At 49.3% G+C, this 14,175-nt stretch overlaps 4 protein-coding genes across 4 annotated transcripts; 1 reads left to right on the top strand and 3 right to left on the bottom strand.

Annotated features, from left to right (window-relative positions):
• Positions 1–1,264: 1,264 nt before the first annotated feature.
• Positions 1,265–5,713, bottom strand: N7481_002370 (chromatin-remodeling ATPase CHD1; the record flags this gene model as incomplete). The annotated part of the gene is made up of 1 exon (XM_057261589.1): positions 1,265–5,713. One exon carries the CDS (start codon positions 5,711–5,713, stop codon positions 1,265–1,267), a length of 4,449 nt encoding a protein of 1,482 aa, XP_057126521.1.
• A 1,134-nt stretch (positions 5,714–6,847) lies between these two features.
• Positions 6,848–9,047, top strand: N7481_002369 (ATP-binding cassette domain-containing protein; the record flags this gene model as incomplete). Its single annotated transcript, XM_057261588.1, has 6 exons — positions 6,848–6,867; positions 6,936–6,960; positions 7,103–7,505; positions 7,570–7,731; positions 7,792–7,888; positions 7,952–9,047. 6 exons carry the CDS (start codon positions 6,848–6,850, stop codon positions 9,045–9,047), a joined length of 1,803 nt encoding a protein of 600 aa, XP_057126520.1.
• A 103-nt stretch (positions 9,048–9,150) lies between these two features.
• Positions 9,151–9,375, bottom strand: N7481_002368 (uncharacterized protein; the record flags this gene model as incomplete). Its single annotated transcript, XM_057261587.1, has 1 exon — positions 9,151–9,375. One exon carries the CDS (start codon positions 9,373–9,375, stop codon positions 9,151–9,153), a length of 225 nt encoding a protein of 74 aa, XP_057126519.1.
• A 531-nt stretch (positions 9,376–9,906) lies between these two features.
• Positions 9,907–13,856, bottom strand: N7481_002367 (uncharacterized protein; the record flags this gene model as incomplete). Its single annotated transcript, XM_057261586.1, has 7 exons — positions 9,907–11,761; positions 11,822–12,412; positions 12,472–12,496; positions 12,561–12,749; positions 12,801–12,932; positions 13,177–13,405; positions 13,473–13,856. 7 exons carry the CDS (start codon positions 13,854–13,856, stop codon positions 9,907–9,909), a joined length of 3,405 nt encoding a protein of 1,134 aa, XP_057126518.1.
• Between the last annotated feature and the right edge of the window lie 319 nt (positions 13,857–14,175).

Here is a 14,175-nt window from a genome sequence, read left to right as displayed (position 1 = left end):
TGAAATGAACAGGGGGAGAAAGGAATGAACAATTGTACGAATAGCTCTTTTTCTGTCTTTTTTTTCTTCTTATACCGGGATTCTGTTCCAAATAAGTTCGGATTTATGAGTTCATATATCGTTTATCAAATCCAGAGACAATAACATTGTCAATATTATTAATTGAACCGACTTTTCGAGTTCCACGAGAAAATCTAAGAAATAGCTACTACTACTACTCTAGTAGTAGAAAGCTGATTGAAATATTTGACAATCCAAGCTTAGACAGACAACTCAAGAGGTCAGGTCTCAAGCCAGATCAATTCCATTTCGTTCTAGAAGAGCAGAGTAAAAAAAAAGAAGAGGGGGGCATCACGAATAGTCGCTCCCGACCAGCTGAATGATCTTTTGCAGATACAGAAAAATCAATCGACGCCGTGGTAGCCACTCCATAGGGTACATGTGCTGGTCCAAAAGAAAAATACAAAAAGAACAAGAAATGAAGTAGAGAGGCCGTAGCCCCCCCAACTGGCGCTGCAAAAGGGAGACCTAACCAGTATAAGATGCCAAAAAGAAGCAGTAACCAATAAAAAGGAGGTGCAATTAGACAAAAAGGGAGGCAGATCAGATCCAGCTTTAAATCCTTCCCCTGAAACAAGACGCGATTGCAAATGCAAATGCAATGTATGGGGGTAATTCAAGTTTGCTCGATCTGCCGATTTCTTTTTCCCCAAAGACATCGTCACCAAGACATAAAAAAAATAAACACAAAAACTCCAAAAGGCCCCAAGCACGCCATGCAAATATCATTTGACATTCGAAAATCATGTTGCAACTCAAAAATCGGATTCTCCTTTTTCTTGCGTGAGTGGTTTCTTTTCAGGGATGAGCTGCGCAAAAAAACCATTTCGACGCCTTTCGCAATGCCATGCATTCAACCACATTGCATCCATATGTACTTTGCTTCTTTCTTCTTTTTTCAATGAGACGATTCATGGGTGTTTGTTTTTCCATCTCGAAGGCCTTGGTATAGGGGGATGTCGGGGTGTGAGGATACTGGTGAGTTGGATTGACCGAAGGATCGAGGGAAGGTTGGGTTCAAGAAGTAAGGATGGATTGGAATGGCCGAATCCAAAACCAAAAGAGAGAGACAAAAGGAAGAGCAACCAAGTAGCCAATCAAGAAGCGAATCGAGAATCCAATATTGATATCATAACTCCACGAAAGAACCGTGGGTTGTTTGGTTTAGTATCGAAATAGTGACAAAATAGTTCCAAGATTGAATCTAAGTTCCATTGGACGGCTGCGAAGGCTTACTAGCAGCCTTGACCTTCTCAAACATCAACTGAAGCTTCGCACCACCCACTTCCTTGTTCGGCCAATAGTGGACGGCAACGTAATCCCACAAGCGTCTCTCTAAAGACGGCATAGGGTCACCACCACCCAATGTGTTGTGAATGAACTCGCCAATTTTCTCGATGGTGCTCCGAAGCTTGACAGCTCGATCAGCCTTGTTGGGGTAGTTCTTCGAGGTGATGGTCGCGACTTGCTTCAGATTATCCCGAATGGGTCTGAAGAATTTTGAGTCCTGATCTTCTTCTCGACTCGAACCACCGTTCTCATGGCTCTTCCGACGACGTTCGTCGTGGTGTGCTTCCGAGAGACGATGGCGGGGACGGCTGATATCATTCCCGGACCTGGGCCGATCGTGATTGGGTGTGTTGCGACGGTCATCTCGGCGATCATCCCGGCCGTGGGTGTGTGAGCGCGGTCGTGAGCGTTCATTCTCGCGGTGGCCCTTTCGAGCGGATGGGGCAGGAGATGCAGAGACGCTTCCACTACCAAGACGCGCGTTGCGCTTATTGTTGCGGTGGTGATTATCGACAGCCCGTCGGGCATTCGCATTGCTTCCATGAGTATGTTTATTCCTCAGAACTGACAACAGATAGTCAGCTCGGCGGACCAGGTGGACAGCACCGGGAGATTTGGTGGACTTTTCTTCTCCTGCAGCTCGTTGGGTTTTCCTCTCGACGCGATGCTCTTCAAGGAAGAACTTGCCAGCGAGACCCAACTCAGTGTCATCGCGGATCTGGGTCCAAGCACCAAACCCGTGACGACCAATACCAACCAAAAGCATCCCATCTTCCCTTGCACCCCAGGGACAGCTGTAGTCCGCTGGTTTCGTAGCTTCTGGAAGACGGAAGTTCTTGAAGTCGGATATAGAGGTAGTCACCCTGCGCACAAGACGCATGTCAGGGGGTCGGTCAACAATTGTCCAGGCGTTCAGACGCTTGACACCTTGATGGTCGAACAGTACAGCCTTTTGTTCTTTCTTGGTAACGTTCTTGCCCGACTGCTTCAGCGCATCTATCTGCTGCAGGTTTTCTTGAACGAGGGATGCAGCCTTGCCCGTGATTTCTTGAAGGGCAGCCCGAACGGTGTCTCGATCGCGGTTTTGTAAGCGAGAATCTTCAAGAATGAGCTCCTCACAATCAGCCATATCACCGAATCGCAAGAAAGCCCTGGAGAGAGAACGGTATTCCTTTTCACCAAGAGGACGCTTCGGATCCAACGAAGTTTCGTCTTCCACGTCATCAATAGCAACCTGTGCTCTGGCTTGGCGTTTGGCCTTGCGTTCTTCCCTAGAGTCTCGAGTTTCCTCCGTTGGCGCATGGCGTTTGCGCGGCCGGTTTTGCTCGATCACATCAGCCAGGTATCTCTCATCCGCCTTGCGCTTTTCATCTTCCTTGATTCCCTCGAGTTGTGCCTTGGGGATGATATCATCCCAGGAAAGATCATCGACCTTGATATCAACAAAGTCAAATGCCTTCAAGAACTCTTCACCACCATCTGCTTGGATCTGCTCGGTTTCCTCCGTCTGGTGCAACTCAGCGTTGGCGAGAACTGAGTCGATATCAAGCTGTTCAAGTTTCTTTTGATTGTCGGTCTGCTCGAACATCTTCTGGCCACGGCGCTTGAGAATGCGTGAGATGTCATCGGTCGAATTCGGCTCGGCAACAACGCGAGCCATCTTGTTCTGCATCTCCGAGGCTTCCTTATCAGTGACACCACGCTGAATGGTGATGAATTCAAGGAGAAGCTTGTTTCGGGCTCTCTCAATGACCTCTTCCTCAATTGTATCCTTTGAAACAAGACGATACACACTGACGGGCCGCGTTTGTCCAATACGATGGGCTCGGGCCATCGCTTGCAAATCGGCTTGAGGATTCCAATCCGAATCAAACAGAACAACGGTGTCGGCAGTCATCAAGTTGATTCCCAAACCACCGGCTCGCGTAGAAAGAAGGAATGCAAAATCGGTACTTTCAGGCGCGTTATAATGTTCAATAGCGAGGCGTCGAGCGGCAGAAGGAATGGTTCCATCCAATCGTTGATACTTGTAGCCACGGTACTCCATGTACTCGCTCAGAATGTTGAGCATGCCCACCATTTGACAAAAAATAAGGACTCGGTGGCCATCTCCCCTGAGTTTGCGGAGCAGTTGGTCGAGCAACATCATCTTTCCACTGCTGGTAATCATAGCTCGCAGAATATCCTCACGCCGGGTGGCCCCTTCCAGAATTTTCGCTTCGGCGGTAGGGAACATGAAGGGGTGGTTGCTTGCTTTCTTAAGCTCCATCATAATGTTCAAGAGAGATTGCTTCATGCCCTTGGCACCATCGTTCAGGGCGGCGTAGTTTTTGGTCAAAATATTTTTGTAGTATTCGAGTTGGACATCGGACAGCTCGACACGAATGATCTTCTCTGTCTTGGGAGGGAGGTCGGATTCAACCTTGGATTTGGTCCGACGTAGCATGAATGGTTGGATAGCATCGGTCAGCTCGGCAAGCTTTTGGGAGGCAGCATCAGAGTTCAAGTCCATATCCACGTCAATATGGATCTGACCCGGGTTGAGGAAATCCATTAGAGACGAAAGCTCTGCAAGATTGTTCTGGATCGGTGTGCCAGTAATGAGGAGACGAGCTTGGCATTTCCACTCTGCCAGCTTCATATACAGTTGCGAATCACGATTCTTCAGACGGTGGGCCTCATCAACACCCATGAACTGCCACTTGAATTGTCCCAGGAACGGCGAGTCATTCATGGCATATTCATAGGTGGTCAACAACACATGGAACTTTGGTCTTTTAGGGTTTCCATCCACCATTAATTCGTAATCGCGGAGGACCTGGCGGGCCTTCTCGCTACCGTTGTAGACGACATAATTAAGATCTGGGGTCCAGTTGTCAAACGTTTCCGCCCAGGCGGGCATTGTAGACAGAGGAACGATGACAATGAAAGGTCCCTGTTGACGTCGAACATGGCGTAGCCAATTGATAAATGAGACTGTCTGGACCGTCTTGCCCAAACCCATCTCATCTGCCAACACGACATTGCGATCCTTGACCCAGTTGAAAGCCAAGAAATTCAGGCCTTTGACTTGGAAATCCTTAAGTTCGCCGTTCTGGAGGAAGGACGGCGTACTGTGGATAGCCTCAAATGACTTGCGTGTGGCTGGGTTTGTTTCGTTCTTGTCGGAAACGGGGACACGAGAGGAACGATCTAGGAAGCGATCCACCTCATGCTGGGCAATCTCACTAATAATGTCTTCCGGCTCCCAGGTACATGAGTCGTAAAAGAGGCGCTTCCACTTGACAAGGTACTCGGAGCCTTCCTCGCCTTCCCGGACACCAATTACTCGCTCAACGTGCTTGTAATCTTCAATTGCCTCCACATCACGTTCACGATCAAGGTTCCACTTTTCGCGGTCTTCGGGTGCGGCGTAGGGGTCATGCTGGAGGCGGAGGTCTTCATTCAGCACCTTACGAACGTAATTGTCTACACGACGCGTGCTCCGGTAGTTGGCGAGAGCCTCATTGGGTTCCCACGTGGAATGGTAATGTGACTTGTCCTGCCACTTGATGTAAAACTCAAAGTCATGGCGGTCGACGTCTGGGTTTTTGGGGTCAATACCGTCCTTCAGCCTGTGGTTGAGTACCACGTCCACGGCAGGCCGAGTATCCTCCATATAATTCTGAGCCCAATAGTCCGCAGTCATATCCTCAGGGTCATCCTCAAATATTGACTCGTCCTCGTCATCTTCATTGTAGTTGGAGATCTTGGCAGCATTACGCGTCGAGAAGCGGACCTCGCTGAGAGAAGGCTCCATGCCTGCTGCCTCCTTCATGCGACGGCGCCTAGCTTTGCTTGACTTCCCACCATACTCATCACTGCCCGATTCCGAGAATGATGAGGCAGTGGCCGACCGCGAGGATTTTGAGGGCTGCTGGGAGGGTTCTTTGCGCCGGCGCTTCGGGCGAGATGCAACCGCGTCGGAGTCAGAATCTGACGATTCGACAATGTGGCGGGTTGGGCGCGCCCGACCACTGCGCCGCAAACCATAAAGATCTGGATTTTGTCGCATGTACTCCGTTTCGTCCGCCGGCGACGACCTATGCTTCCCATCTTGGTCGGGGTGCGGTGATGAAGAGTTTTCACGGCTGGACGGATTGAGATCATCGCCACTGTGACCCATCACAACATCTCCATCTTCAGGATCCGATGCCTGAGACTCTGCATCATATGAATCATCGGCGGCATCATGCTCGGGGGAGGACTCGGAGGCGGGATGGGACTCGTCAGGTTCGGGTGAACTGGGCTCGCTTTTGGTAGTTATGTCGACTTCGGCCGGATCATGATCGACAGCCATTGAGTGACTATAGCCGTTGGGCATTGAGGAAGAGGAAGGAGGTTCTAGGCCCGATGGGATCACCATGCTGGAGGCTATAGTCGAGGGGCAGTTAGCATTGTAGCTCAATTCTGCGGGTTCGGGGGTCAAGCGACGCAGAGAATGGTAGAGGAAGTATCCGCGACACAGGTGGAAGCAAAATGAAGACCGAGAATAGTAGATATAGCCTGGATATCATGCTTGATGGGTGATGATGGAATTTGATGACGGGTGGGATGGACGCGGGCACGAGTCGCGAGAGATCCAGGAGGAGATCACCAACAATGAGCAGCCCAGTGGAAAAGGCCGGATTGGATATAGATACTCCAAAGATCGAATTCCCCGATTTCTCAGTGTAAACTGGAAAATCCAAGGATGGTATGGTGGGTCGAGCAACGCGGAGAAGTACTCGGGTAAAATGGGATCGATGGAGATGGCAGGGCAAGAAAAAGGAATAAAGAAGACTTACACTCCATTGCGTGGTGACCCCGCAAGAGGGGGAACTAGGGTATCAATGTGGGAAATGAATGGTGGGCGGGGGGGGGAAGGCGATGATGGGGTTGGAGCGTAGAAAGAGACGAGTGGAGGAAAGACTTGGAGGTGAATTTGGGGGGGAGAACGGGCGGCTGTAGAGTGGTGGGCAGTCACAGTACTTTGGTCAAGCTGCAGTGATGGCCTGTCCCTTCAGGCAGTAAGGCGGTAAGGCATCTAATTTGGTTCGCTTAATCACGTGCATTCACGTGGATATCTAATCACGTGCCGCGACTGTCAGCATGTCTCCTGACCCCCTCCCGCCAGCCAATCAGCGGCCGTCCAATATAATGCAGGCATTCAAGGCGGTCGCTGCAGGTTGCCGCCTCAGGCCGCCCTCCCACAATCAAGAAAGAAAGTCCTTTTCTGCCCCTCGACGGCTCATTCTCATTCTGAAGCCATTGTTTCTTCAGCTTAAGCCTGCGCACTGGTGCTACTTTGCACCCTTCTCTTCTAGTCGCGGCGCTTCCCTACACCTCTCTCTTCGGCCACCCATTACACTCGCGGTACTCGATACACTACACGCAATACCGATCAGATTGTTCACCTGTCCCTGGCTACCCACTTTCTTAACGCTGGCACCCGGTTTCACGAAGCCAACCCACCACCATGTCTGACAAGCTGACCCGGTATGTTCTGGATGAGATTCCTTTGGTAGAAGAGTCGCGCATCGCTAACGGTTCATTTTTCTATATAGTATTGCCATTGTCAACACTGACAAGGTTCGTCGAATACCCCACTAACCGCATCTCTTTCGCTCATTCAAGCCCGACTGACACAATGTCTTCTCGATCTACAGTGCAAACCGAAGGTATGGGATCCAGTTGCCACTTGCGGATAGTTCATCATAACTGATTCATCCAGAAATGTCGTCAAGAGTGCAAGAAGTCGTGCCCCGTCGTCCGTACCGGTAAACTCTGCATCGAAGTCGACAACACCTCCAAGATCGCTTTCATCTCCGAAAGCCTGTGTATTGGTTGCGGTATCTGCCCCAAGAAGTGCCCCTTCGGCGCCATTCACATCATCAACTTGCCCACCAACCTTGAAAGTCAGGTCACCCACCGCTACTCGGCCAACAGCTTCAAGCTTCATCGACTTCCCATGCCCCGCCCCGGTCAGGTTCTTGGTCTCGTTGGAACAAACGGTATCGGAAAGAGTACCGCCTTGAAGATTCTTAGTGGCAAACTCAAGCCCAACCTGGGACGTTACGACAACCCGCCCGACTGGGAGGAGATTCTGAAGTACTTCCGTGGTTCCGAGCTGCAGAGTAAGCACTTCTCAAATCGCACGCACCTGTGTACTGCTACGAATACTGATCCAATCAAAAACAGACTACTTCACCAAGGTCTTGGAGGATGACCTGAAGGCCGTCGTCAAGCCTCAATATGTCGACCAGATCCCTCGCGCCGTCAAGGGTCCTGTCAAGCAGGTCAGGGATCTCATCTCGGCACGCAACCAATTGGGCAACCTGGAAGAAATTATGGACGTTCTCGGTATGAAAACTCCCCCGTGTCTGTTGCCTAATGGTTGAATCATGCTGATAATTTTCAAAGAGCTTGGAGCGGTTGCTGACCGTGAGATTGAGCACCTGTCTGGTGGTGAACTGCAACGTTTCGCTATTGGTCTGGTCTGTGTGCAACAGGCTGATGTGTAAGTTGGGATTCTCTACTTATCCATCCGTCGCAGCTCTCGGTTACTAATACACCTCTGCAGATACATGTTTGATGAGCCTTCCTCTTATCTCGATGTCAAGCAGCGTCTGGCTGCTGCCCGTACTATCCGTGGCCTGCTCCGCCCTGATGACTACGTCATTGTTGTTGAGCACGATTTGTCTGTTCTTGATTACCTTTCCGACTTCATTTGCGTGCTCTACGGTCGTCCCGCCGTCTATGGTGTTGTGACTCTGCCCTCGTCGGTCCGTGAGGGTATCAACATCTTCTTGGACGGTCACATTCCCACTGAGAACTTGCGATTCCGTGAGGACTCCCTAACTTTCCGTCTCGCTGAGGCTGGTGACGATTTCATTGTCGACAAGGACCGCGCTTTCGCCTACCCCGCCATGGAGAAGACCCAGGGTAACTTCCACCTCAGCATCGAGCCCGGTAACTTTACCGACTCTGAGATTCTCGTCATGATGGGTGAGAACGGTACCGGAAAGACCACTTTCTGTAGGATGTTGGCCGGTGCCATCCAGCCAGACGGCACCACCAAGGTCCCCAAGATGAACATCAGCATGAAGCCCCAGAAAATCACTCCCAAGTACCAGGGTACTGTTCGCCAGCTCTTCTTCAAGCGTATCAAGACCGCTTTCCTGTCTCCTCAGTTCCAGACCGATGTCTACAAGCCTCTCAAGATCGACGACTTCATCGACCAGGAAGTCCAGAACCTGTCTGGTGGTGAATTGCAACGTGTCGCCATTGTCCTGGCTCTGGGTATGCCCGCCGATCTCTACCTGATTGACGAGCCTTCCGCCTACCTGGACTCCGAGCAGCGTATTATCGCTGCCCGTGTCATCAAGCGTTTCATCATGCACACCAAGAAGACTGCCTTCATCGTCGAGCACGATTTCATCATGGCCACCTACCTGGCTGACCGTGTCATTGTCTTCGACGGACAGCCCTCCATCGATGCTCGCGCCAAGTCTCCCGAGTCCCTGGTCACCGGTTGCAACCGCTTCCTGAAGAGCCTGGACGTGACTTTCCGTCGTGACCCCAACAGCTACCGCCCTCGTATCAACAAGTACAACAGTCAGATGGACCAGGAGCAGAAGTTGGCGGGTAACTACTACTTCTTGGAGGAAGAGAACTGAAGAGGGCATTGTTCATGAGCATCACCGCCGCCGTCACAACCGTGATGGCCGCGATTCTGAACGGCGGCGCAAGCGGCGCCGCGGTAACCGAGGGATTGGGTGGTTAATGGCGTTCCTGGGAGTTTCTCGGGTCTCGGTGGCTCAGAGCAGTGGTCTCCTTTGCCGCGATGGCTTGCCTTTGGGCAAAGGGGATGGCCTTTCGGATGATGATGCGGCCGACGGCGACTACGACGAGGGAAGTGATGTTGATTATGTCTACGGTGTTGATGAGGACTTTGGCTAGCAGGCTGTGACTTGATTCACCCGCCTCCAGGTCATTACTCACCATCACCGGTCGAGACTCACGTCATCATTTCATCCTATGCCCGTCGTTGTCATGTGCCCAATCATCTTTCTTTACCTGCTACAATCCCGGGGGTTCCTTCGGCCATTGTCAACTTTCAGAATTTCTGGCAACGAGATAGTTCGAACTTCGTTGTCTGACCTTCATCCACCGAAGACCCTTTTTTTTCATTCGATGAACATATGGTCGAGGGATCTCTTCTCGGCATAATTTTGTATCGGAGTTTTGTTTATTTTTATCGGGTATGGTTTGAATTATCAAAAGCTTTCCCATGATTTCATGATTGGCATAGAGATGAAGCTTGTCCTGTTAGGACTGGCTGAAAATGTGATTTGGCCTGGAGGATGGTCATTGTTAAATAGCTATGGTTTTTATTTTGCATCAGGTCGACATCGTTTAGGTACATTTTACTATGATTCGATTTACTGGTATTCTTTCTGATTCTGCTTTATCTTCACTTTCCAAGTCCGTGTCGCCTTTTATTTTCTTCTATCTCTCGGCAAAGTGTGAAGCACATTAGACTAAATGAGAACGAACCATCTTCACACAAGCGTCAAAGTCGTCCACTTTGACAAACCCTTCTCGCTCCAAAGAATCAAGGTCGACTTTTCGTGGATCGGCCCCTCGCTTCAGTAGTAGGTCTACCAACAGTACCTCGCCGCGAGTAACCACCCTGGAGAGCAGAGTACGTTCGGCATCCCCTTCCCCCAGTATGAAATCTATCTCAGCCCCCTGATCAAGAAGAAAATGCATCATTTCCTGATCAGAATTCATGCAGGCCATAGCAAGTGGCGTTTCCCCAAATTTATCTCTGGCATCAATATCCGCACCTCCTTCGCGCAAGAGTACTAATGCGACACCTGCGTTACCATTTTTTATAGCCCAGTGAATTGGAAGCTCTCCGCGGTTCGCTTTCACCTTGAAGTTAACGCCTTCTTCAATCAACCGTTGGACAGCATCTTCGTCTCCTTGACAGACAGCATCGTGGAATGCCGCTTGTCGAAACCACCTCTCAGCCTCGTTCTCTTTACCCTGATGCTTGAGTATGAGACGAATGATCTCATTGCTTCCATGTATGGCTGCTCTTTCCAAAACCGTTTGTCCATCTTCGGATCGAATCTCCGGATCAGCACCACGGTCCAGAAGCATTTTGAAGATCTCAATCGTCTTATCTGTAGCATGTGTTGAAGTAAGATGTAAAGCTGTCAGACCCGTGCTGGTTTGTTCATTGACATCTGTTCCATGGTCCAAAGCAAATTCGACCCCTTCCTTCACGTTATGGCATGCCGAGAAGTGCAAAAGCATCCATCCACTGTTGATAGATCCCTTAACAGCCCTCGTGATGTCCGCTCCGTGCTCGGCCAGAAGCTTGACCTTGTCGATGTCATAGTAAACAAGATGTAGCGGGGTAACTCCGTCAACTTCTCCCGTTGTATTAGGATCGGCGCCATTTTCAAGGAGTAATTTCATGACTTCCATCCGATCAGCTTGCGCCGCTACAGAAAGCGCTGTGTTGCCCGCGTTATTTCGCTCACTCAAATCAAATCCGCTGGATATGACCCCTTGTACGGCTTCCTGGAAGCCCCAACGGCATGCTGTAAAAACTGGGGACTTTGAAGGACTGAGGCTGGCCACCATTCTGAATTCGAGTTTACGTCGCTCCTCCCAATTTTCAATCTCCGGTAGTAACTCTGGCCAAGTATCCAAGCACAGCAGAAAGCCATCGCTGGGCGGATTAGCTGCTAGGAACTCGCTGAGAAGCTTATGGAGCGAAGCATCCTTTTCCTCTTGCAATAGCAGCCAGCTGCAATGATGCGGCCAGTATAATATTGCATATTCAAGCAAATCGTCCCTTTTGCCGGTTTTAGCGTTGCTGGAAGGACCAGTACTATCAGTACTGCATGCAGTCAGATACACGAGAGTGGTCTTCGCCACCTGTATATTCGCATCGATGTTGGTATAATTCAGCTTAGTGTCGTTCATCAGGTACTCTCGAACGGACAAGTGCGCGAATTGAACCATGTGGTTGTGGTCCACTATGATGAAGTTGCTGCAGATGTCAAGGATATAATCAACAGTAACCTGTTCATCGACATTCCCCTCGCAGTCATAGTAAGAGACCGCCTTGACCATCATGTCAATGTTCAGTGGTCTCTCACAACACATCACCCATTTTAGTGCTCGCTCTGCAACTTGGCGATCTTCAGGCTCTGGGGTGTTGATGTCGTAGATGTCATCATAAACATCTGCCAGCACCGGAACACCACCTTGCTCATCAAGTTTGTCCAATTTCCTCTTGAAAGCATCCCGTCGCTTGATAGGAGATTTTGTATTGAAAAATAAATTCAGTTGCAACTCCACCCATCGGAACCTAGTTCCTCTACATTAGCCAAGACATGCGTAGGAAGAATATTCCAGCTCCAGTACTCACATTCCTTGAGCTCGATGGCTCAATACTCTGGTCATCTTATCTTTAAGATCAAGTGCATTGCACTGTGTAAGACGCCGCAGATTCCGTTCCATCTCTGTTGCAATGAAGAAATCAACATCTTCCTTGCCATCCTGCCCGACCTCGATTGTGGCGCTTTCTGAAAAGAACTGGTGTACGGGGACATTCATTCGGCTTGAAAGAAGAAATCGAACTTTCCCCTCGCATGCGGAAGATATATCCACCAGATGCGACAAGAGTTCAAAAAAGTCCGAACATTCATCCAGGGCATCGATGACGATTGTGACTTGCTGATAACCTGCGATCAGCTGATTCAATAAATGAAGACAGTCATCTACCAATAGTCCACTTGTTCCAGCAGCCGGATTTTGCTGTGCTGTCATGTATTTAGCTTTGATAAGCGGTGAAATCGAGAGGTCGCTTGTTGACCAGGCTAACTGTCGAAGGAGACTTTGCAGTACAGCCTTTGGACTATTCGCGTCTCCCATGCCTTGCTTTTTCGAGCAGTAGAAGTATGCGATAAGGCTAGTTTCCAGTATCGGGCCTTTGAGAAACTTTTCTATGGCGAGACAGCTGTGGATTCATATTAGACAATCAGTAAAGGCTCTTATAAGACAGATGACTTGACTTACACAAGAGAGCTCTTGCCTGTGCCGACTATAGATTCCCAAAGAAATTAATTTAGCAATTTGTGATAATTAGCGGAATACATCCAACTTACCAGGACCGCGCAACCATAGCGTTGAAACATTTTCGTTCTCAACACTACTCCAAGACTGAAACTCCGGGCAAGAAAATAGCCATCTACCCGAGCCCGCATACTCGCTGTTCAGCTTGCCGTGTTCTAGAATACGTGTATGGTCATCATTTGGGGATGAGGGGGAGATCCAGTTCAGAATTGTCCTATTCTCTGCTAGCATGTTAGCTTCGATCAAACTGTAGACCAATAGTCTTTACGTACCACTCAGCTGAGCCTGGCTGATGAGAACTTGATTCTGTTCGTAAAGCTGGCTTAACTGAGTTGATACATTATCCATCTGTTGATCCTGTTCCTCTAGAATCTGCTTGAGTTCACGATGTTGAACAATCTTGTCTATGAATCATCAGTCACCTGTTCTATTTTAGTAATGAGGTACAACTTGAAGCAGATAAATACCTTCAGAGTCAAAGATTTGAGTAAACTTTCTACACTCTGCATCCACCTTTGAAATACCTTCCAACAGTCCACTCCAATCGTCAAGTTTCGGAATAGCTCTGACGTATTGCGCTAGAGCAAAAAAAGGAAACACCATCAGATAAGAAAGGAAAGATTCTCGCCCGACCCATATTCAACTCACTTATAGTCTGTCTTTGACAATGGGAGATAATCGCAACCTGATACGCCAATATTTTGGCATAAAGGTCAACGACTTGTGTCCTAAAGTCCTTGCTGAGAGTTGTGCTTTGATTCTGCTGTCTCTGTTCGATATAGATTTCCTCAACTCTCGCATAGCGCGTGATAATAAGTGAGATTTGAGCGAGCCCCTCAATTGCAGCAGCATTTTGCTCGGGTCCTCCCAAAACGATCTGTTATAAATTAGATCATAATTCGCTTGGACGTATATTCAACCTTGAACCTTACTAGGTACCTTACCTGTAGAACCAAATTCACACCCGACCAAGCAACCCCAACATGCGAAGGTTCAATCTCCACCAAGACCTTCCCCATATCGCGGAAAACAACCACGGCTTTGAGAATCCTGTCCATGGCCTTTCGCACTTTGGCCTTTCCGCCTTCGTCTCGATTTCGCCAGCGACCTGGTAGACTTCGTTCTTCTAGTCGACTTTGATTGGCTTGGATGGACTTGGCTATCTGGCTCGACATATTTGACCGAGAGAGAGGTTGTTTCTGCGTCGCTAATATCCGTTCTAGCTGTTGGTGAATGTCGGGGTTTTCTGTCTGTAACTTCTCCAATGCTTCCTGCCAGCAAGATTTCTCGCAGACGGCATCTTCGCAGAGGGATCTTTGGACTGCCATTGTGAGGGTGTCTTATAACTATACGTAGGGTTCACGAGGGGGAGGGGGGCTTCGAGCATAAAATGAGATACCTCAGGTGGTTCTTATAAACCGGCGTCTTTTAATGACGCAGAAAGCAGTAGATATAAAAATAAAGACTTCCAAGGTTGCCTGTTTCAAATGCTGAAGAAAGATTTCCAGATGGCTATGTACAATGTTGATCGTCAGCCCCCACCTCGGCATTCTGCTGTGCCCCTCTATTAGCGCCAACTTGAGGATTCCGATTGGGGCGGTCGTAACTACTGCTGTCTGAGTAGTTATACTGGAAGTTACATTATAG

This window comes from Penicillium waksmanii, assembly GCF_028829765.1.
Source record: "Penicillium waksmanii strain IBT 27052 chromosome Unknown utg000002l:1.0-3326099.0:1.0-3328782.0, whole genome shotgun sequence".
Taxonomy (NCBI): Eukaryota; Fungi; Ascomycota; class Eurotiomycetes; order Eurotiales; family Aspergillaceae; genus Penicillium; species Penicillium waksmanii.
Note: the sequence above shows the minus strand (reverse complement) of the source record. Positions and strands in the feature narration are given on the sequence as shown.